Source organism: Haliaeetus leucocephalus, unplaced genomic scaffold, assembly GCF_000737465.1.
Source record: "Haliaeetus leucocephalus isolate CR32 unplaced genomic scaffold, Haliaeetus_leucocephalus-4.0 Scaffold306, whole genome shotgun sequence".
In the NCBI taxonomy this organism is placed as follows: Eukaryota; Metazoa; Chordata; class Aves; order Accipitriformes; family Accipitridae; genus Haliaeetus; species Haliaeetus leucocephalus.
In genome coordinates, this window is record NW_010972742.1 from 4,123,454 (window position 1) to 4,145,066 (window position 21,613).

The window sequence follows — 21,613 nt, forward strand, 5'->3', positions numbered from 1 at the left end:
GGACACAGAGGGGGGAGGAGGGAAAGAAAAGAAAAGAAAAAAAAGGGTGAGGGAAAAAGATATGTGATAGATGTTAGAAAACACAGAATTAAAACTGATTTGCTCTCCTCACCACACAGCGCTCACTTGCTGCTTTGACTTTAACATCTTTATCTATATTTTTTTTTTTCTCTAGTAATATTGAGAGGATTACCTTTGTTGGCCCCTGGGTGGTTACTGTGTGATTTTACTGTTATTAAATCTATTGTAAACTGCTTCATTATTCCTGACTCAAATTCTCTCTTTCCTCTAATCCTCCCACCGCCCTTGTAGAAATCCTGTGGCACGGACCCTCAGGAAGTCCGGGAGCGGGCCACAGTCTTGCAGACAAAATTTGAAAATTACGTTCACTCCAGCGAGGGGACTGTCCAGTGGGCAAAGAAAGGTCAGTGCATTTCTTTTCAGTTTATTCCAGAAGGGTTCGCGTAAGCTGCCAAGGTTTTCTTCTGGGGGAGAGCTTCAGGGAAAAGGCCTGGAAGAAACATTTTGGGGCCATTGGGCTCTGTAGGGGGTTGAGATGGGCCCAGAAGGCTTTGTGATGATATTAAATGTTAATGTCTTGCATTCCCATATTACGTGCAAATGAGGTTTAATCTTGGCTTTCAATAGGATTCACATCCAAGGGCTCTGACCCAATCACATGAGCGAATAGATTATGCGTCTTATGCTGGGAAGGTCATGGGTGACCTGCTTAACCACGTCCTGGTGCAGTACCCATTAGATGCTTTCAGTTTACACCAGGGATGAATTTGAAGCCTGTAAGACAGGATGCCTTGGGAGCAACTCTTAACAGGCAAGGATCTTAGTCTGGAGGTTGTTGTGTGGGATGGGAGAAAAATGAAAGAGAGGGCAACTACTCAAAAAAGCAGGAAGAGGAAAAACTGGGGTGGATTTAACAATAATTGTAGTGAGGTGCAAATCTGGGATTTGATCTCCCATCTTTGCCAAGCAGAATGCACAGCATTTGTCACTGAGCAGTACAATAAACTCTTCCCTTCTGCTTCTCAGTTTGGAAAATCCAGAGGAAGGTGGATTTGGGGGAAAGACTAAAAACTTGCCAGGGATGTGGTAGGAAAAGAAACACTAAGCAGTCTCCTGAGAGGAGCCAAAAAGGTGGTGCAATGTAGGCACCCCTCTTCTATGTACTGTTCTGTTGCCCAGTAAGGCTGATCTGGGTGCACCTGGAAACTGAACAGCTGTTGTAAAGGGAATGTGGGAAGTCAGGCCCCAAAGGTCCTTGACAATTACTTGGAATTTGGTTATTAAATATTGAGACAAGTCCACAAAATGCAAGAGACTAAACCACTCTTGTTCACGATATATAGGACTAGAGCCTTTCCCCTTTTTTTGAGTCTCCTCTTCCCACATGTCTCCCTTCCTGATTGTTTTCTTTTTCACTTCATTTGTCACTTTGATCTGAGTCAAATCCTGCTGTCTAAGCTTGCGTGGAATTCCTGTTGATTTCAGTTCTGCAGCGTTTCCAGTTAGGTTTGGATGAAGGGAGCCTGATTAGATGAATTTTAATGGTCTACATCATTTCTGTTTACTGCTATATATACCTGCTGTATGCATGTGCGTACAGGTGTACCATATGTGCTAAACTTACATAAGTCACATGCTAAGGGGTCCAAAACCAAATGGGGAAATTGGCCTTTGAGCTGTACAGTGTCATCACAGAAACTGGATAAGGGAAGGCTGTTCTCAAGATAGAAGTTAAGTTCAGCATTAAAATTGTTTGGAATCATGAGAAGTGATTGTTCAAGAGGTCAAAGGTGCTGTTCTTTTCTGAATGTTCTACAAACTTGTTAGGTGATGACATAGAACAACTAGAGCTCCTACTATAATAACCTGCTTATCTAACATTATTCTACATGCTTTTAATGATGCATGGCCATATTGATGGGTGAGGTATTTGAAATCCTACTGTTTCACTCTCCTCTACCCCCTGCCACTGCACGTCACTGTACTGATTCTCACCACCCCCCTGACAGTTGCAGTGCTGATTTTTTTTTTTTTTTTTTCCTCAGGGTTTCAAAATACCTTTCTCCTACAGCGAAAGTGTTAGAGGCTTGCTATACAAGTGGCTTGCTTGCACCCATTTCCAGGTGTGTTGTGCTACTTGACTGGTGTAATTACTTTTATAGCTGCACTTTTAAGTCCACAATCTCAAAGCATGTAACTAATATCATCAAATCCTTGATTCTGCATGAATTAGCTTCTTGTAGCTCCCCTGGAATTCCTTATACCCCATGTGAACTTCTAACCTGAAATGACTGTGACAGGGAGAATAACTGAATGGCTCCAGCCACACTTAGAAATTCTATCTATACAGCATGTGTCACTGTGTGCACACAAATACCCTACCCCGTCCCACCCCACGCACACTTGTTGCTGACCTCAGCACTAATAACTTTTAGCCACAGACAAGAAGTACAGAAGATATATCAGGAAATGCTGAAGTGTTGTTCATCCCATTTATCTTGTACAGGAACACTCCACCTCTTTTTCCTACTCTGCTATCTACATATGCAAATTTTCCACTGCTGAGTGGCTTCCATAAGCCCCCTCTTCCTCCCCTCTGCGCCAGGCATCATGAATAATTAACATGGCAGCTGGCTTTTGCTTTCATGGCAGACAATCAATTGGAAACTGTGCCAGAGATGCATTTGTTTCTCTCTCTTTTTCTCTTTTTCCCCATTTTCTGACCTAGTCAATGTTAATAAGCAGTGTTTTCACTGCAGCCTGCTTTCAAAAGGCGAGTGGCTCCCTGCCCACCCCTTCTGCCTCTCGGTCCCGTGTTTTCCAAACTCAAATCAAATGGTTCAGTGAAGGTGCTGCCCTTCAAACTTGATTGACTGATCAGCAGTGAGATGGGTGGGAGGAGGGGTATGGCTGGGCCCTGCTACCTGAAAGATGAATCTCATGAAATGTGGAGCCCCTTTTGGGAAATGGAGGACTCTCATCCAAAGGGTTGCATGGTGATAAGTACTCTGTTTTGGAACTGTGGGGACAGACGGAGCTCAGGAGACTCTGATCCTTCGTGCCACTGGGGTTACAGAAAGTGTGAGGAAGCAAACCCTGCTTTTCTCCTGTGTGTCTCCCCATTTTATAGCCAATAGTTGAGCATTTTGCCTCATTCTTCCTGTCCTCAGCTCATGTGTTGAGAGGGTCAGCAGAGTTACAGGAGCCCACTGCTGTGGCACAATGCTTGAATCCATGGCGGTTTTGGTGTGTTCTTCCTTCCCGTTCCCACATGCTCTGTACATTGGCAAAATGCCTCCACTGGTTTATCCAGCCATGCGGCTGAGGCTGTGCTCTGGGGCCAGCACTGGGAACTGGCTGCCAGCTGAGAGCATGGTGAACAGGTTATGTCACCTGTCTCACTTTCATATCTCATTACCCTCTTGTCCCCTGTTTAAAAAAAAAAACAAAAAAAACCAACAAACCAACTTACCTAATCTCCATCATATGTAGCGCTCTGTTTTTTTCCTTTGACTTTCCACACTAGCATTTCCTATAGAAAAGTGGGGATGCACAGGTGCAAAGAACCAATCTAAATCCACTCTCTTACATGAGTACAAGTCTGAATCCCATCCCGGACTAGTATACATTGCCTTAGACTCTTGTTGGTCTTGCAAAAACTGTAACAGCTCAGGCAGTTTGCTTCTGTGGTGTTAAGATGAGGTACCTTTTATGTGAATTATGGCCTGACCAGCACTGTTATCAGTCCTTTTTTAGTTGTTTTCATAAAGCTCGCTTTCTTTGATCACAAAATTATAAAAAAATTTCAACTTTGGAAAAAAAAAAAAAGCTTTTAATATCTGGCCACTGTAATTGCACATAAAATCTGGAAAACATGGCTCTGGCAACACTGAGAGGTTTAAAGACCTGATAGTAAAGATTTAAAAAAGAGTCACACTCACAAAGGTCTTCATTTAAATCTCATGGGTGCTGTAATGAACATTAGCAGCTCTGAGCTCCTGAGAGGTAAAACAGTTGCATGAGCTGTGGTTTCGACCTGCTGGTACGGCAAGGCTGTTAGTTCAGCTTTGGGTTAGTGTTTTGCAGCTCTCCCTGGTTTGCATGCTCAGCTTGGGACTGAATCTGACAGTTGTCTGGCAGGACTTTGGGAAGAGGGGTGTCTTTGACACTTTGATTCTCTAACTCTGATCTGGGGAGTTAGTACCAGCAGCCTCTCCTATCTGGAGAACTGTGGGAGGTGAGCTCAACCTTCATAATAACAGGATCTTTAGTATCAACCATTTCAAATGCTGTGAGAAAGACAGCTATATTGGCTCCAACGGGACCAAATTCGGAGCAGGAGCAAGTTCATATTCTTCCCTTTGAAGAATTACACCTTCTCATAGCAGGTGAATTTGACCAATAACTTTATGAAAAAAAGCAGCAGAATAGGGTTTTTGAGAGTATTTGAGATGGTTTGTAAGCCCTCAGAAGGATGAGCTTCAAATGAGACACCCAAATGGGGTATTTGGAATTTAGCATTATCTTTTGGGGAAAACACAGGTCTCTTGATGCTCAGATGCCTCGATAAGAGTAGCGTTGTGAAATTGGGAAGAAGGTGCAAAAAACTCAATCTTTTCTTCTCATCGATTGGGAAAAGGAGTTCGCTTTACTCAGTAAACAGAGCTTTGATGGATTCCCTGGGTCCTTCCAGGAGCTGATCTGCTAAAATGACATTTTTATTACTGTTCATAAACTCCAATCTCTGGCTGCTGCCAAGAGATTAGACATAAGCTGTGGGCAAACTTGCTGGTCCAGTGGCTCAACAGGCAAGGGCAGGAGAGGTTAGAGTTTAGAGCTTGCTGCTGTCAGGGGTGGAGAGGGAGGGAAAGATGTAGGTGGTGGTTGGAGTGAGGGCTGGGGGGATACAGGAGGTTTAGCAAGCAGAGGAGCAGCAGGGGATTGAAGGGAGGCATTTTCTGAGCTGTAGAGTTTTCTTTCTAAAAGTCCCTGTATTCCCCATAGCAGAGAGGACAACCTGGGTGTAGTTAATGTTACAGGTACATGGAAGAGCAGTGGTAGTGTTCATATTAGTGGATGATCGTCTTTAGAGCAATGAGCCCTGAGGGAAGGGCATTACAGGAATATAAAGATGTGAAGGGAAATTTGCACACATTTCTATTATTTTTCCCTTTTGAGAAGGTGAGCTCTGTTCTCAGTGTGATGATGAGTCAGGAAATCCATCTGGCTCTCAGATATTTATAAGGGACTAGCTAGTAACTGGTGAAAAATGCATGGACTACTGGGACTGTAATACCGGAGGAGTCTTCCTATGCCATCTCCATGCTTCTCTTTCCCTCTGTTCATCCCTGTATCTCTGTTCCCTCTCTCCCCTTATCTGCTACCATTTGATGTCAATGACTCTTCTTGTGAGATGTGCTACAAACATCACCCTTTCTGGCAGAAAGGGCATCCTTGCAAGAGGCAAACCTAATGCAACTTCATGTAGCTTTGTTTCAGTTCCTAAAGCTTCTCCACCACCTACCTTCTCCTTTTGGGATTGTACTTGTACTATACAACCTTCACAGATTTTTAACATGCCAACCTTTTCTACCAGCTGCTGACCAGAAGGTGTCCCAAAGGACAAGACCAATGTCCTTCCAGCTGGAACAGCTGAATCTTTAAGTATATATATATAAAAAAATGCAGTAGTAAACAGAATTGACTTTTTTTTTTTTTTCCCCCTCAGCAATGCAGTCTTTCCTTTGTGCCTATACCACCTATACCAGGAACCTCAAGCACATCTTCCACATCAAATCTCTCCACCTGGGTCATGTGGCCAAGAGCTTTGGTCTGAGAGATGCCCCCCAGAACCTGACTGCTCTTCCAGCTGCAGGCTCAAAGAAGAAAACCAAACCAAGACCAAAAAGGTAGGCCAACTTGATGCTCCTGAGCCAAGGAACACCACATGACAAACTATGGTGTGCTTTACTCCTCAAGGTTGTTGTGCTTGCTCCAGGAATCATAGAATCATAGAATGGTTTGGGTTGGAAGGGGCCTTCAAAGATCATCTACTCCAACCCCCCTGCCATGGGCAGGTCACATGTGATTGGTCCCGAGAGGCTAAATCATGCCATTGGCTTAGGTTGCATTGCTCTCTGAGCTGTTGTTTCATTCCCCTTTTTCTAATGGCTTTAGAGGGCCTAAAAATTACATTTATTAAACCAACTTGCTTGAACCATTTGAGTGGGAATTCGGTTTAAAAAAAACAACAAACAAAACAAAACCAAGCAGCTCACTTTGTAGTTTGACTTCTGATAAAGATGCTTTTTCTTGAAGGAAGCTGCTAAGTGTGGAGATGCACCTATAGAGACCAGCCTGGGTTTTCCTGCAGTTTTTCCATTTTCAGAGCACTTGAAAAACACCATTTTCTATGAGTCTTATGAGCAGAAACAGTCTGACTTTTATTTATTTATACTTCACACAAGAGCTACCTTGAAGGATGAGAAAAGGTACAGGCAGTGTTCCAGGGCAAAGCATGAGACTTCCCATATATTGGAGTAGTTCACATTTTTGTGCAGGTCTTGGTTGCTAGAGCTCCACCAGCAGTCCTGTTGTCATGGCCAAGCACCTCCATAGTAGAAGCTGCCAGATTTTTTCCATTCACATCCCCACTCCCAGTCACATGGTCCTACAGAGAGCTATGATCCCTGGCTCAGGATCAACTGCAGTAGCAACTCTTTGTCCTCATACCTGTCTAGGGAAATGCTCTCACAGGTACAGCTGTGCTCATAAGTACTTGCTGTTAGTGTAGGGCATGGGACAATAAAAGCATCAAGGAAATAGCAGAGAAATTAATATTTTTCACTTCTCAAATTTGAAGTTGACTGTCTTCTGCCTTATGAGCAAGGCTGTATGAGTGTTGATTTATCTCACAAGATAGTCTCTTCCTTCCTGGCCTTGACAAATACCACTGTATCAGGAGCAAAGTATGTGTCTTACTGTCTTTAAAGGCCTTCTGTGGCCTCCTCTGGCCTTTTTTATCACCTTTTCTACACTAGACAGGCAGTCTTTTGTAGGCTTTCTCCTGCAGTTCCGCCAGTAGTTTTCTGGCTGTCAGATTTGCCATAGGACAAATTGTGTCCGTCCTCTCAGAATGGTCAGCTGCAGCTTGGACTACTTATTCTCCCTAAGAAGACATTAGCTTAGTACCTGAAGGAAAGGGGAGGACTGCAGTGTATTTTTTTAGTTATTAATTATACGATCGACTGTAGTTATAGAAGTACAAGCCCAAATCAAAAGGCAGATCTGTTGGTAGAAATGATCATTCTACAGACTTGTGCCTCTGCTTGCCTGCTCTGCTGTGTGGACAGGACTGTTCCTGGGTACTCCTTTCCTGTGTAAGGAATTTGATGCTCCCTGATGCTTCTGGAGGAGCAGAGCCCTGAGTCATCTTTTCTGCTTGAAATGGAGCCGAAGGTGCTCAGTACGTCTGATCCTAGCTACTTTGAGTTGGTTCCACAGGATAAATAATCCTCCCTTTTGAGATTACAATGTTAAGGGCTCGCTGTCTTCCCTAGCACAATGGCAGGATACGAACCTCTGGCTTGCCAGTAAAATCACTGCCATAGTCCAAAGGAGGAAAATCTTTTTTATTTTATCAGTATCAGTTGTGACTCTTTCCGTGTAGTTGTTGCTGTAAACTCCATTAGCAAACGTTAGCCATGCAATTAAAGCACTAATCCCCATAATTGTTCCTGGGCTGGTGACATCTCTTGCACATGTACATATCTTGGGGAAAAAAAAAAATGCAAGGGGAAGGGATTTTAAAATAAAAAGTTGGAGACAGCATTGTCCTGCTTTGAGAAGCCACCAGGGACAGGCCACTGATCTGCCTCCTGCTTCAGCTGACCCTCACCAGCAGATGGGCAACAGGATGGGAATGCCCCTGTGAGCAGGGGATTTAACGGAGCTTTATTTCAGGAAGAATAGCCTGATTAGCCGATAAAGAGCATGTAAGATGGTATGGGGTGGGCTTTGATGTCTTGCTGGCCCAGCAGGGTGTCAAGCTATGACTGACAGTAGCGTGTCATAGGATTACTTGGCCTGCAACAATGCCTCTCTCTGTTCCTATGATGTTGCTACTCTGTTAGAGCTACTTTTTCCCTTGTTACGAACCTCTTTTAGACAGCGTTCCTCCTCCCCAAGTCTTCATCCTATTATAGTACAGACAAGCTCAAGATACAGTAGGTAGTTTATGCACAGGACACGTGGGGTTGGGGGATGTGGAGGTGTTAGAACAAATGGTCTGAGAGTGATTTGAAAGCTCATTTGCACGTGGAACATATAATTGCAGCTCAAGGAAAGTGGGCAGACTTTGCACAGGTTTGTCACGGCTCAAGCTCCAGATTTCAAATCCAGGAGCATCTGGAAAGTTAAGACCCTGCAGAAGTAGCCAAAGTTGTGACGTGCAACAATTGTTCTTGCCTGTGAAACTTGTTTCTAATCAACTTTCTCTGTGTGTGCTTAAGAAAAAACAAAACAAAAAAAAAAAACCAGAGAGAGAAGATATATTAGTATTTATATGATGGTTTAGAGAGAGTGAATATAGATTCAAATTCAGTCTCCACTAGTATAAATTCAAGGTAGTGCTGTTAACTTACAGAGAATTGCTTTTGATTTCACACTGACAAAGCAGAAAGCAGAATTTACCCTGCCATTTAGAAGACAAATGGTTTTTAATTGTAAAATGCAAGGCTTGAAATTATAACAGCCTAGTCACAGAGCAATCTTTTTAATTATATTTCTCACGTGGTGCCATGAGTGTTGGTTGTCGTATTACACATTGTCTCCAAACATCCGATACTTGTTTTTAATCAGTCTGCTCACTAAAGCCTCATCTCTCAGCACCTGCCCAGAGAATAAAGAACAGGCACTCCAGGTTGAAAGTGAGGTAACGGCAATCATTAAATGTTTCCTTAAGAGGACAAAGAAAACTTTTCATTTCTTTTTAAGTCTCCTTTTGTGCTTAGCGCCTCCTTAGAGAGCCGGCTTGGGGAGGTTGAGACAGGAGGACAGAGCAGCCAGGTGTGTGATAGTTCAGTGCTGAAATGTGGAAGCAGCCCTCTCTTGAATGCACATGTAAAACTTCCATGTATTTTTTTAAACCTCTTTGTGCAAACCAACTGTCCCCTTAGCTGTAGTGGTTCTTGCAAAACCTGATTCGAAGATGGAAAAATAATTGCTTGTGTGTTTGGGGTTTTGGGGGTTTTGGGGGGTTTTTTTTGAAAGTTGAAATGCTGTATTTAAGTAAGAGATGAGCACATGAACCGGATACTGTATATTAAGTTACGGTACACCAGCTTAGTAAGTGTCTGGGCTCATGCTTTTACTGAAGGGTAGATGCAAGGAAGCTGATCCCGCTTCCATTGAGGGATTAACTGTCTTTCGTTCACTGCAGAGAAGCAGCATGCACAGGAAGTAGCTGACATGCCAGATAGACATGTCTTTTGACTCTTTCACAATGCAGATGCTAAAGACCTATTGCCATTCCACCAAGCATCCCTGTGCTGCTCAGTCTTTTGCATTTTGGATGGGGGGGGTGGTGGTTCTGGGATTCTGTGGTGGATGATGGTGTGTTTTCTCCTTTTGAACTCTGGAAGACTTGTGTATGTCCCCAAAGGGTTTCGCTGCAATGAGGAGTTGCAACTTAATTTGCCTTGTTTGTGAATTCAAGCCATTAAAAAGAAAGAGGTAAATCTTTACGTTTGATGGATTCTGTGGAACTCATTGCTACAGGATGTCTCTGATGCCAGAAATGCTCAGAGAGATTGAATTTACCTATGAGTATCACATACATTCATGGTTGCTACAGCATGTGCAAAAAGTGAGTATAAAAATTGAGGTGAAAATCCGCTCATGCTTCAGAGTTTAAGTCCAACCCTTAACTAAAATGGGGTCAAGAATAGGTGTCCAGGGTGCTTCTGTTTGAGGGGATTGATTTACATCATTATTACACTGCCGTTGCTCTGAATATGGATATCATGATGCCCTTAAGGTTTTGGCTGCAAAATTATTGTGCTAATTCATTCTTCAGCATTTAGTGGTCAGATAGAATTAGACTCCTGGTGGGCAATATACCTTGCAACCCTGTGTGTCCTGGTTTGTATGGCTAGGGCAACAGTCTCCTTTGGGTGAAAACTAGTAGCCTTTCACCTTCTCTCCTGCCTCGTATCCTTGATTCCACTTCTGAATGTCTTGGCATTGACAATTTTGGAAAGACTAATGCTTCTATTGACAGGGCTTGCGAATCAAGGCTGCAGCTGGGTCTCCCTGCACAGCAATTTTCTAATCATTAGAAGCAGTTTGCCTGCCAGTTTTTGCATGCCATTTAGAGCTTTCCTAATATCACTTAATTAGTCAAAATGCAAGTTTGGAATTCTGCCCACCGGGAATTTCACTTGATTTGGGCAGTCTGCTCTAGAAAGCCAGACTGGAGCTCAGGTAAGAGCATGTATTCATGGACTGGAGTGCGAACAGATCCAAAAATTAGAGTAAGAGACATGGCTGCTGTGAAAGCAAACATCACCATCACTCCTCATTAAGGCAGTTCAGGGACATAGATGAGTCCTGCTTACCACATCATAATGTTATAAAAAAGTCCTGTTATGAAATTAAAGTTTTATAATTGTAAAATTCATCTGATTGTTATCTGCATGCAGCAATGCCCTTTATTACTGTCATGTTCCACCACGGCTGCAGCACAGAGCCTTTTCTCCATCTTTGAGCGAGCTAATAGGGCTTGCACGTGGAGCTGGAAAACCTCTGTAATGTTTGGTACACACCAAAAAATGATCAGCTCTAATTGAAATATATTCTGCCCTTCAGGCTGGGAAAGAGCCTGACAGAAGCAAGAATCCTGGGAAGTTCCCAGCATTCCAGTGGTGCTTTCATCCTTTCTCCATAGGGTGAAGACCAAGGGATGGTAGCGAAAGTGAAACTGGGGCGTTTTGTCTCTTTCTGTGTAGATGAAATACAGTTGACTTCAGTATGGTAAGGTGGGCTTTGCTGTTTGGCATGTCTCAGCATGAAGACTGCACTGCTCTGACTGTTCTGGAACAGAGCTTGGTGCTCAGTCTGACTGGGTAATAATTTTCCTTGATCTTCTCCAGCTAGCATTCACATCAGCTGATAACAGAGTACCTAGGCCATCTGTTGAATTGTCGAGAGCAGTGTAGGATTGCTGATGAATTTCTTGCCCCCACTCCACAAAAAACAATAACAGAAAACCAAACCCAAACAGGGTTGCGCTGGCTGCAGATGGTTCATCCAACACTGTAAGTAGAAAAAACAGGTGTTGCAGCAGCCTTGGCCCAGAGGTAACCCAGCTCTGTTGCTGGCACAATTTCAAAGAGCTGTTGGAGGTGCTGTCAGGCAGATTGATAGTGCGATCCATGTTGAAATGTTTTCTGATAAATGAAACAGCCTACTCCTGTCTCCTCCAAAGACACACCATGAGATCTGGAACTGTGCGTCAGAACTTTATACTCCTTCTTCCTCAGCTGGAGCAATTTGGGAGCCTTTGGTTGCTGCAGATGCTGCGAGTTGGTTAAAGGTCACTACACTTGCTGCACTGCATTGCACCAGCATTTCACACAGCTCAAGACAAAGGAACAGACAGCAATGCCAACCAAGTTGAAGGAGACATCCCTAAGAACAAGCTCACTGACCATTTAGGTAAAAAGACTAGCAGAGGCATCTTCTGGGCCATCAAATGATATACAAGAAACCATGCATGTATATGTACCACTGCTCTGGCACATAGGAGTTTTTGTCTTGGAGATCAGCTTGGGATTCAGTTCTCTAATGAAGCAGATGTGTCAATGAAATATACTTATTAGAATTTTGAAATGAAAATGAAAAACGGTATCAGATACTCATTCTTTTTCTTGCAGTTGTCACTTGGTCCTTTCACACCTGAATGTTTGAGAGTCTCCACAACCAGGATCATGGTTTGCATATAGTAACAAATTCAATCTGATTAAATCAGCTGGTGAAACTTGATCATTCTTATAATCTTACCAGTAATGCTTGGGAGATGAATGGGATGTTATATAGAAACAGAACAGTTTGCATATGCTTTTCTTCCTCTTCTGTTTGTGCCTTGGAGCTGTCCACAGGATCTCAGCTATGTTGAACATCCTCAAAGCTTAGTTCAGTATACTTGTCTTGGGTTTTTTTGCCATAGTATAGTCTGTTATTCTACCATCTTGTTGCTAGTGATTGTGGAATTCAGCAGATGGTGTCTTCAGCATTTGCAAAGCCATCAATGGCCCAAGCTGTGTGGAAGTCGCAAACTGTGTTGAAGGTGTGTTGCATGCAAGCTAGGTGGGACTTCTGTGGTGAGTTAGTATCGTGTTGCAGATCCTCTGGAAACAACAGGGAGGATTTCAGGCTAGTCAACTATGCTGCATTCACTTGTTTGGGTTTGGTTTTTTTTTTCATGATGTGAAAAAAGATTTGCCTTGAATCTTTTCTGATACTCTTGAGCGAAGCAAAGAGTTGAGAGTCAAGGGGCCAGAAAAGCAGACTGGTCCAAGTCATTCAGATTTCCTTTGAGGTGGAGGGTTGAGCAGCACCAGCACCGCTGCAGACCCCTGCAGCTCCTGAGTGGGATGGGGAAGGGGAGCAGCATGCTGGGAGTGGCTCTGCAGATGGAGGCAAAAGGAAACTGAAGCAGAGGAAAGAAGGATTTTATTCTCTTTCCTTCACTGGACACTTTTTCTTTCTTGTTTCTTCCTCTTCTGTCTCTTCATCATTCAGTGATGTATTTAGCAAGATTCACAAGTTTCTCATGTTTAAAGAGTGAATAAAATCATTCTGGTTTTCTGGAAGAGGATGGATTTTTTTGTCTTTAAAAGTTTGTCTCTGGCCTGGTCTTTCCTGGCCTTTCAGGATATAACAAAGTCAGCTGGGGACAGTTCCTCTGTTTCCTTCCGGTCTCTCTGCTGAGGCTCTTGGTACCAGCTTTTGTGAGGTTGCAACTTAATTACAGGTGTGCACAGGCAGCTGTAAACCTGGGTCTTTTATTCCTTCCTCTGTCTCCATGAGGAGGAGGGGAGCTTTCTCAGACCATGCCAAGCAATTACTAGGCTCTCTGCCTTCTCTTCCTCACTGTGCAAAGCACCTTTCTCTCCCTTTGATAATGAAGTGATTAGATAGATCTTGGGGTGATACGGTTTTTGCCCTATACCTGGAACATAAAGCCCAAAGCAGTGGTTGGGTCTAGGGTTAAGCCTTACAAATGAAGGGATGATGTGTTCCCCAGTTGAAGTTAGAAGGTGATCCTAACTCATCTCTGCTGGCTCTTCTGACTACTTATCAATTCCCATCTGTCTTTTATGCGAGTCCTGATACCCCATATCTAGCGTAAAAGAGTAGTAGTCCAGTGGTGCTTCTGCCTGGCATCCAATATGTCACAGCACTCAACACCCAGTATGCTGGACAGTAACACAGAGAAGTCAAATAGCTTGTGTTCAGGGACAAGTTCTTCCTAACTCGTGTGTTGGGGCTGTTTCATTTTCTGAGTTACGACTTCTCTATTCCTGTCTCATTTTCCCCCAGCCAGTAAAAGTGGCTATTCTCTCATCCGTTTGAACATTCCTTTCTCCTTTAAGCCCTGCTGAAACCTTGGTACTGTAGCACATTGGGATGGGTCAGTCATTAGTGAATCTTTTTTCCCCTGCAAGTTCCCCTTAGCTGCACTGTTTTGTAGTTCCCCACCTAAAGACTGACTGTTGTGTTTGGAGAGAAGGATTTAAAGGGCTGGGGATTTCTGTGCCCATTATCAACATGGTGTGTTCTCATTAGGGCTCAATATAGCGTGATATCTAGACATGAGATCACAGAAAGAGATGCTGACAATCCATGTGTTTATCCAGTGATGGGAACATGGGTTCTGTCTATGTTGCAAATACATCTTACATTTACAGCCTTTCTGTGAAGCTTTTTCCCGCAGTATCCAGTACCACCACACAGCTCTCTTAAATTAACATCACACCAGCCTTTGGCAACAGGGAAGATGCAGTCCTCCTGGGTTATGAGGTGAGAGAATGGACATGAAGGCCAAAGAGATTAAACACTTTGACCAAGGATGCTCGGAGGGTATCAAGGTCTTGCTCTGTTCTCCTGGGCTTTGTCTCATAACCACAGGGTGCCTTTCCTCACCGATGTTACCTTGACTGCTCTGGCAGAGCCCCAGAGACTTTCACCAGTTGAGCAGAGAGGGCAATTTACAGGTTTACAACAGGAATCAGAATCTGGCCAGGGATCCTGACCTGGTGCACTTTCCCTGGTGTGCTGTCACTGCAGACTGTTGCTGTTGCCTGTGGCTCTTCCATCTCGTGGTTAAACAGGGCCTTGACAGCTGCTTTTCTTCTCTCGGTGATCAGCACAAGTTCTACAGCACAGCTCCATTGATTTTTGTGGCCCTGGTTAGAGGGAGAAACCTCCCTTTTCCCTGCATCCTTGCTTTTCTGTGTACAGCTGATCACCACAGCAGGGGGTATTGATTTACTAATTGGGCAATGATTTCACCTGATTGATAATAAAGTGTTGGACAACCTCCCTGCTGAGCTGAAACTCAGCCCGGCAGCTACTGGTAGATTACTTGTCCTTTTGCAGCAGATAGTTCCCTGTTGTTAAGTAAACTGATCTGTTGCTTGGTAACCCTCGAATTACTGTAGTAAATGCTTGGAGACACAATGAAAGTGTCAAATAGAAACTTTATCAAGTGATGGAGGGGCCTGAGCAGAGGATGCAGCTGCACTACGAAGTTTTTGCAGCAGAGCTGGGCTGGTTAAGGGCACACCTTGGCCTGGTGCTGTGTGTGCACCCACGAGCATCCCTCCGTGCTGCTGTGGCTCATGCATTCGGGAAGGCAGTTTGACAAGGCACCTCTGCTGTGAAGGTACCGCAGGTGTGGCTTTACCAACAGCACCTTTGCTTCATTAGCTGTATGGTCACTTTCAAGTTGATTCTGTCTTTTTGCCTTGGTTTCTGTGGGTTCAAACCGGGTGGTGGCTGTGCGTCTTACTTCTCCGGTATGTCCAGTCTCTAGCCCTTCTGCCAACACAGAGCTTGAATGTTTTATCACACCATCCTTCTTATCATTCTGATCCATCCTTCCAAACCCACTCCAGCCATGAAACCTACACAGGGGTGGAAAAGGGGGCAAGCAAATATGCCAGAGAGCCAAGAGTGCTTCCCTTGCCACCTTTGTGAGTTTGGCCTGATGAGTGGATTGATCTGTTGCTGCAGCCAAAAATGATTCCTTCTCCTGTGATCCCCAACAAGGTTCTGGACACCTGAAGGAACTGTGAGAGGCAGTGCTATAAGGCATCAACCTTTAGGACTGCTGAGGTCCATGTGTTGTCATAAATGCACACTGGCATGGATGCGGGGCTTCTGTTCAATTCCCTTGTATTTAGAGGGACAGATTTCCATCCACTTCTCTGGAACTTTTTGAGATCTGTTACTGGTCCTTACTATAAAGAGGAGAGTGGGATGTGCAGACACCAATAGCTGTGGATACCCCATTGTGCCCAGGACCAAGGGAACATGGCAGGGAATGATGGGTCTTGCACCAAAGAGATTGCAGTTGAAATAAGCGTGGGTGATAGCAGCAATGAGGATGAGATTTGCCCAAGGTTATAGAGCAGGACAGTGGCAGAACTTGTGGTGGCAAAATGCTGAGTGGGTTTTTATATTTATAGCTGGCAGTTCAGGGCTACAGGGAGATCCACGCTGGAGTTTAGTGGCTGGGCAGAATGCAGCTACCTTTGCAAAAGCCAGTCTCTGGAGAGGGAGGCTGTAAGGTGCATGTGATTCTGCAGGACACTGCAAGAAAAGAGTCTGTTGGGTTTAGGCTCCTGACATTTTTTTTTTCTTGTTTGTTTGGGTTTTTTGTGTTTCCAAGCTTTGGATTTAAGCTCTGTTTATAAAATGTTTCCATTGTTCAATGTCTTAAGGCTGTTAGGGTTTTTTTTATTATTATTATAATTTTCAAACTGCTGTGTCACCTAATTCATCAGCCTTCAGCACACAACCTTCCCTCCTTCTCCCCGCCACCCCTGCAAGAGCATTTGTACAGAACAAAGGCTTGCTTTTAAAGACGGCATGATATTTTGCCACCTTTGTGAAAACCTGTCACAACAATATCTAATTTTGCATGAGACAGAATTTCAAATCAAGCTTCAAGAAAAGGAAGCTGTTCTTCTGCTAATGCGCAAATGTCACTTTCCATGGCTGTAAAATCAGTAACCCACCTAGCAGCATTTCAGAGAGAAGGAAATCTAATTCCTCTTTTCTTCCCTCTGCCCAGGTCTGACCTTCTCAAGAAGACCCACGGCAAACATCGCCTTGCTGAGATCTTGCGATCTGAATATTCCAGTGGGATGGACACTGGTGTATCCAAGGTCAAGAAGAAGCAAAAACAGAGAAAACCTGGCAACCAGCAGATTCCAACATAAGCCGGGACCTTCCAGTCATTGGCTGTAAAACCTGCTTGAGTGCCTCAGCTGGGGGTCAGGGTGACCTGCCAAATCAACTGAGGAGTGTTTCAATTTATCAGGCAAATATGGGAGGGATCTTGGGGATCTTGGCCTCCTCCTCTTCATTCCATAGGTCCAAATGGAATCGAATCCAGGCGTGTCCTGTTGCACAGCTGCAATTAAATGTGGCTTCCTGAAGATGCACCGCGTTTCTAAGGTGGTTTTTGCAAGAAAAATAAAAAGGTTAAATATGGTTTTCAGAGAACTGTGATGTCTATATAACATGAAAGTGAGACAAGTGTACTCAGACAGGAGCTGCTTCCCTGTTTAAAAGACCTGTACAAACACTCCACAATCTGTTGGCATGCTTATTTTTAACGAGATAAACAGTGGTGGCAGAGGAGGTATTCCAGGAGGATGTTTAAGAGGACAGGGGAGGCTGCCCTTTCCCCTGTCATTATACAGGGGGGACACTTCTGCTCCTGTCTCAGGTAACATAGCCACGGTGCTGCCACCTTCTCTCCTGTCCTTTGTGCGCTGGGGCAAGGTCTATATCTCTGGACACTGATTGTTAGTCAGGTATTGCCACCTGGAAGGAATCTCCCCAATTTCAGTGCAAGTGGCAAGATTGTGGAGAGCTTTTCAGTGTAATGACATGTGGTCCCTTTGGGGCAGAGCTCATGGGCACAAAACTTCATGTCAAAACTCCTGAGTTTGGGAACAAACGTTGTCACTGTGGGAGGGAGCCAGCGTGGAATCCAGCAGTCTCCAAACTTCTCTTTGCCTGCAGCGTGTTGTCATACCTAATTATATAACGCAGAGTATGTATGAAATGTCTCGCCTCTCTGAACATTAAAGCCTTTTGCAGGCTCTTGCTAACACTTGCCAGTAGTAACCCTGGCTTTCGGGGTTCTCTGCTTTGGCTAGGCCTATTTTGAGTACATCCCAAGCTAATGCATTTCACTTCTTGCTTTTCCCATTTGCTTTTTTTCTTGTTCTTGCTTATCATCAGAGAATGGGGACTACTGAGAAAAGGGATACAGTATGGCCCCAAATGTGCCGAGGTGGGCACTTGTTCACCATTGCCCAGCATGTGAAATGGAACCCGAGCTCTAGTGAAGTCCGTGACAAAACTCCCCTTTGAGTTGGTGAGGCAGGGGGGGCTGTGGGGGGGAGAGCAGGTGCTCCCCAAGGCCTGCAGGAGACTTACAAACTCCCCCAAGACCTACAGGTGAGCACCCACCTCCCTCTCCCTGTCTTCCTTGCTGTGCTTCTTCCAGCACCTCCTGTAACGCAAGTGCTAAGCAGTATACTTTTGAAAACAGTGCAAAACCCTGCCAAAACACAACTTTCTGCTGCCTGCGTGTGTCTTCCTCGAGGAAAGAGATGAGGAAGAGCAGCCCACCGGTGACCCAAGCCAGGCATGTTTAACACAGGACCAGAAAGTGCTCAAATCCAGTAGCAATTTCAGGTGCTGGAAGCGAAAAAATACTGAAAAAGGAGTATAACCAAAAGAAAATGATACCCACTTTGTGAATACAGAATTGAGGGCACCTACTTCGGGCTATAGTGAGTCATACTAAGGACTGTAGGAGGGAAGCAATCGGCCCAAAAGTATTTAATTTCTGAAGTGAAATGTAACTTTTGAGAACCAACGGGGTTTTTTTCCTTCTAGGCGATTACCAAACACGCTGATTTTACTGCAATACCTTTTTGAACACTTCAGAAAGATATTTAAAAGGCTCCAATATAGAATTAGCGATGTTTTTGCAAAGAGAATGAAGTTACTAGCATTTACTAGATTAAAATAAAATAACAACAAAGCCCACCTGATTTTGCTATGAGTACTGTTTGGAAGAGCAATCAGGTTTAAGGCAAACGTCAACTTAAACGGAAAAGAAACCCCTGAGGATGAAAATGACTCAGAGAGTGATGCAGAGAGTGTAAATTTGGGAAGAACTGATCTTGTGCATGAGGGGAAAATAATATGACCTTCTCCTGGCTGACTGTCACGTATGAGTTAATAGGGACTGTTGGCAAATTCATAATAGTAGGAAAAAAGGCCAACAGCACGTCGGTGAGAGACGTCAGGAAATCTCATTGCCGTCAGTATTAACTGGGCATGTAGTGTTACAAATGGTTATGATAAATAATGTGATTTTAAAACAAAATAGAATGCCTTTTTTCTTTCAGCTTCACCATCTTTTAGCAGGTAGCGCTGGATTACTTGTGTGAGTAGGGAAAGGAAGAGGAGGAGGTTGTTAAAGTGTTAAAGGCACACACACCTGAAGCTAAGCCAAGTTTGCTCTTAATAATCTTGAAGGCCGATGTGCAAAATGTGTTTGAATAGTAGCAGGGTCAGCAGAAACCGAATTCTGCCCTTATTTGCACTTCAGCAGCTCTAGATGGGCTCTGAGCTGGCTTTATCCTCCTGCATCACTCAATTTGGGAAGCACCTGGTAGGCGTGGAGTTAATTTGTACCCAACTCGAAGCACCTCTTCATCAAGGCAGGGCAGGGTGTGGTACTGGCTGTGGAGCTCCATCAGCTGCAGCAGGAACGGGGTGTTGTGGGTGCTGAGGCTCCCGGGTCCTCTGAGCGCCCAAATGCTGGAGAAGCTGCTGGGGGTCACGGGGGGTTCCCTTGGCACAGCCCTGGCATGGAGCAGGAGGATGTTGCCCTGAACTGCTCCTGAATTTGTCCCCTCTTGCTCTGAGGTACGTGGTGTGGGTTGCAGGGGTCTTGGTTGGGTGGGAGCTGCCGATGCAGCTCGTCGGGGTGGGGAGATCGGCTCTTGGCAGTGTTTGGCAAAACCGCAGTTTTGTTTGACCGCACCGGTGTTGGCTTTGGTCAGGTTTGCTTTCTTGTCTGAACTGTGGCGAATGGTAGGGGCCTCGCTGTGCCTCAGCTTGAAGTTTCTGCGTTTGGTCTGGAAATAATGGCACTATGGAGCTTTTATATAAAGCTGCCTGCGAGTCAGACATGGACTCCATTTGGGTTTGCCTTTCTTGATGCTGCCCTGCTCCCTGCTCTCGTGGGTAGAGTCCTGCCTCTCCCAGAAGATGCTCTTGCGCCTTTTCTCAGCTCTGTTCTGGCTCCGTGTCTTTTGCCAGTAATAGGAGTCCACATTCTCCTCTCCTCTGCAGCTAGAACAGCTTGAGTTTACACTTCCAGGCTTTGGGATAGGAAAAAGCAAGGAGGTCACCTTGGGACAAGGGTCATGGTTGAACGCCTGCTTTCAGCGTCTAGTCAAACACAAGACACCTTAGCACTGGTACCCCACCACTGAGAAGCACCCATAAATAAGCAGGATATAAAGCAACAGAATTTCCCTGTTTACAACAACTTATTTTCTCCATAAGCCTGGGGAGAAGGCAGGACAAGCACCGATTGTTCTGGGCTTTCCATTCTGGCGTAATTTTGTTTGGTGTTCAGATGAAACCATAAAATATCTCGGCTAGAAACAAGTCTGCTGATTTAGTTGGATTTGTGTGTGTTGGCATGTTCAGCGGAGCAGCTTTCGTTCTTTGTCTGTTCCCAGGGTGGTGGTTCTGGTTAAAGCTATGTTGGGAGGGGAGGAAGGTGGCCCTCAAGCTGGGTAAAAGCCCAGAAGGGGCTTGAGAGCCAGGATTGTGTTTGGTCCTGGCAAACCCACCGCACTAACTGGTTTGTGTCTTGGATCCAGAGCCTGGAGCTGACAAAAACCAACCACCAGCAGCCTGTCTGTTGGAGTCTCTGTACCCCAGGAGAAATCAGTGGAGCAGAACCAGTGCAATGCTCCAAAGGTTTCCTTAATGGGACTTGGTGCTCCTTCTCAACTGTGCCATTTTACTGCAGCATCTCATTTCAACCCAGCGCAGCCTGTCCCACCCCTGAGGACATGCCAGGATTACCCCTGCCTGGCACCAGCCTCTAGAAATGAGTAGTTTCAGGTGCTGCTGTAGGTGCAGGAGCAGTGCTGGTGGGTTCTGCTGTTGGACGGCTGGGTCCCCTCTCACTCCCTGCACACAAGCTGGAGGTGAGGCTGGTCCTTCAGCAGCTTTTGAGGCCGCTGAGATCCTCCCGCACAAGACACTGTTCACGTGGCAAGCACAGTGCTCTCTGACAAGAGTCTACAGTGTGTGGTGTCTTCCCTAAACTGATTTATTTTGAAGCTTGCCTTGCTTGACTCTGCTACGAGATCTCCCTGGAGGAGACGGCTCCAGCCCTCGCTTCCCCTCTGCTCTCTTTCCTTCCCAGCCGGACCTGGTATGGCCATTCCCCCTTCCCAGAGCGGAGGTTTCCATGGGACCCTGCCATGGTCTCTCCTACCATCCTTGTAACACAAACTGGACCCTGTTGCTCCGTTAGGACACTGGCTCAGACCAGCTGTTACAGGGGAGTTCCCAGCTTCTTCCAGATGTGAAATGGCAAATTTAAATATTGCAATTAGAACCGTACACGGTTACAACGAAGGCTTGTACTTCATTAATGTAAGAGGAGGAATCTGCTACGGCTACAAGGACAATTAAATATTAGAGAATGTCTTTGATTCACATTCCTGCTGTGTAAATGGGAGGAAGGTTGCTGTATGCTCCTTGCCTTTGCACTCGCAAAATGAAAAGCACACCCACTGCAAGTTGTCCTTTGATAGATTTTTAATATGATTTTAAAGAGTTTTGTTTGGCCTCATTCTTATTCAATGAGATTAATTTAAAGCACTTATCCCCCGGGTTTAAGTCAATCCATGTAGGATTTGGGACGGGGGGTTGTTGCGCGGGGAGGGGGGTTGTTTGCCGGCCTCTCTGAAAGACTCCTTTCCCACTTCATTAACCCCGAGCTGGGAGCGACCCCCCCCCCCTTCCTCCTCCTCCTCCTCCTCGCCCCAGCCGAGGCCCGGGGATTTACCAAACTCCCCCATTCACATGCAAAGGAACAGAGCCCGCTCCCCAAAAGCCGGGGGGGGGGTGTCTCCCCTCCAGGCGTGGCTGTGCATTTGGCCGAGCCGACAATAACCCTCCCCGCGGGGCCGGCGGGGCTCGGGGGTGCCGGGCCAGAGCTCCCGGGACCCAGCCCCGGGGGGGG

General features: G+C 45.2%; 2 protein-coding genes across 2 annotated transcripts in view; one reads left to right on the forward strand and one right to left on the reverse strand.

The window, feature by feature from the left end:
• The window catches only part of DDX31 (DEAD (Asp-Glu-Ala-Asp) box polypeptide 31), a 47,717-nt gene extending 30,902 nt beyond the window's left edge, over positions 1-16,815 (forward strand). The window contains exons 14-16 of the mRNA XM_010570862.1: positions 313-424; positions 5,750-5,930; positions 16,382-16,815. Coding sequence (XP_010569164.1) covers positions 313-424; positions 5,750-5,930; positions 16,382-16,529 — 441 coding nt within the window. The 3' untranslated portion in view covers positions 16,530-16,815. The remainder of the gene's footprint in view (positions 1-312; positions 425-5,749; positions 5,931-16,381) is intronic.
• Positions 16,816-18,986: 2,171 nt separating this feature from the next.
• The window catches only part of BARHL1 (BarH-like homeobox 1), an 8,682-nt gene continuing 6,055 nt past the window's right edge, over positions 18,987-21,613 (reverse strand). Inside the window, exon 4 of the mRNA XM_010571109.1 lies at positions 18,987-19,478. Within this exon, the coding sequence (XP_010569411.1) occupies positions 18,987-19,478 (492 nt within the window). The remainder of the gene's footprint in view (positions 19,479-21,613) is intronic.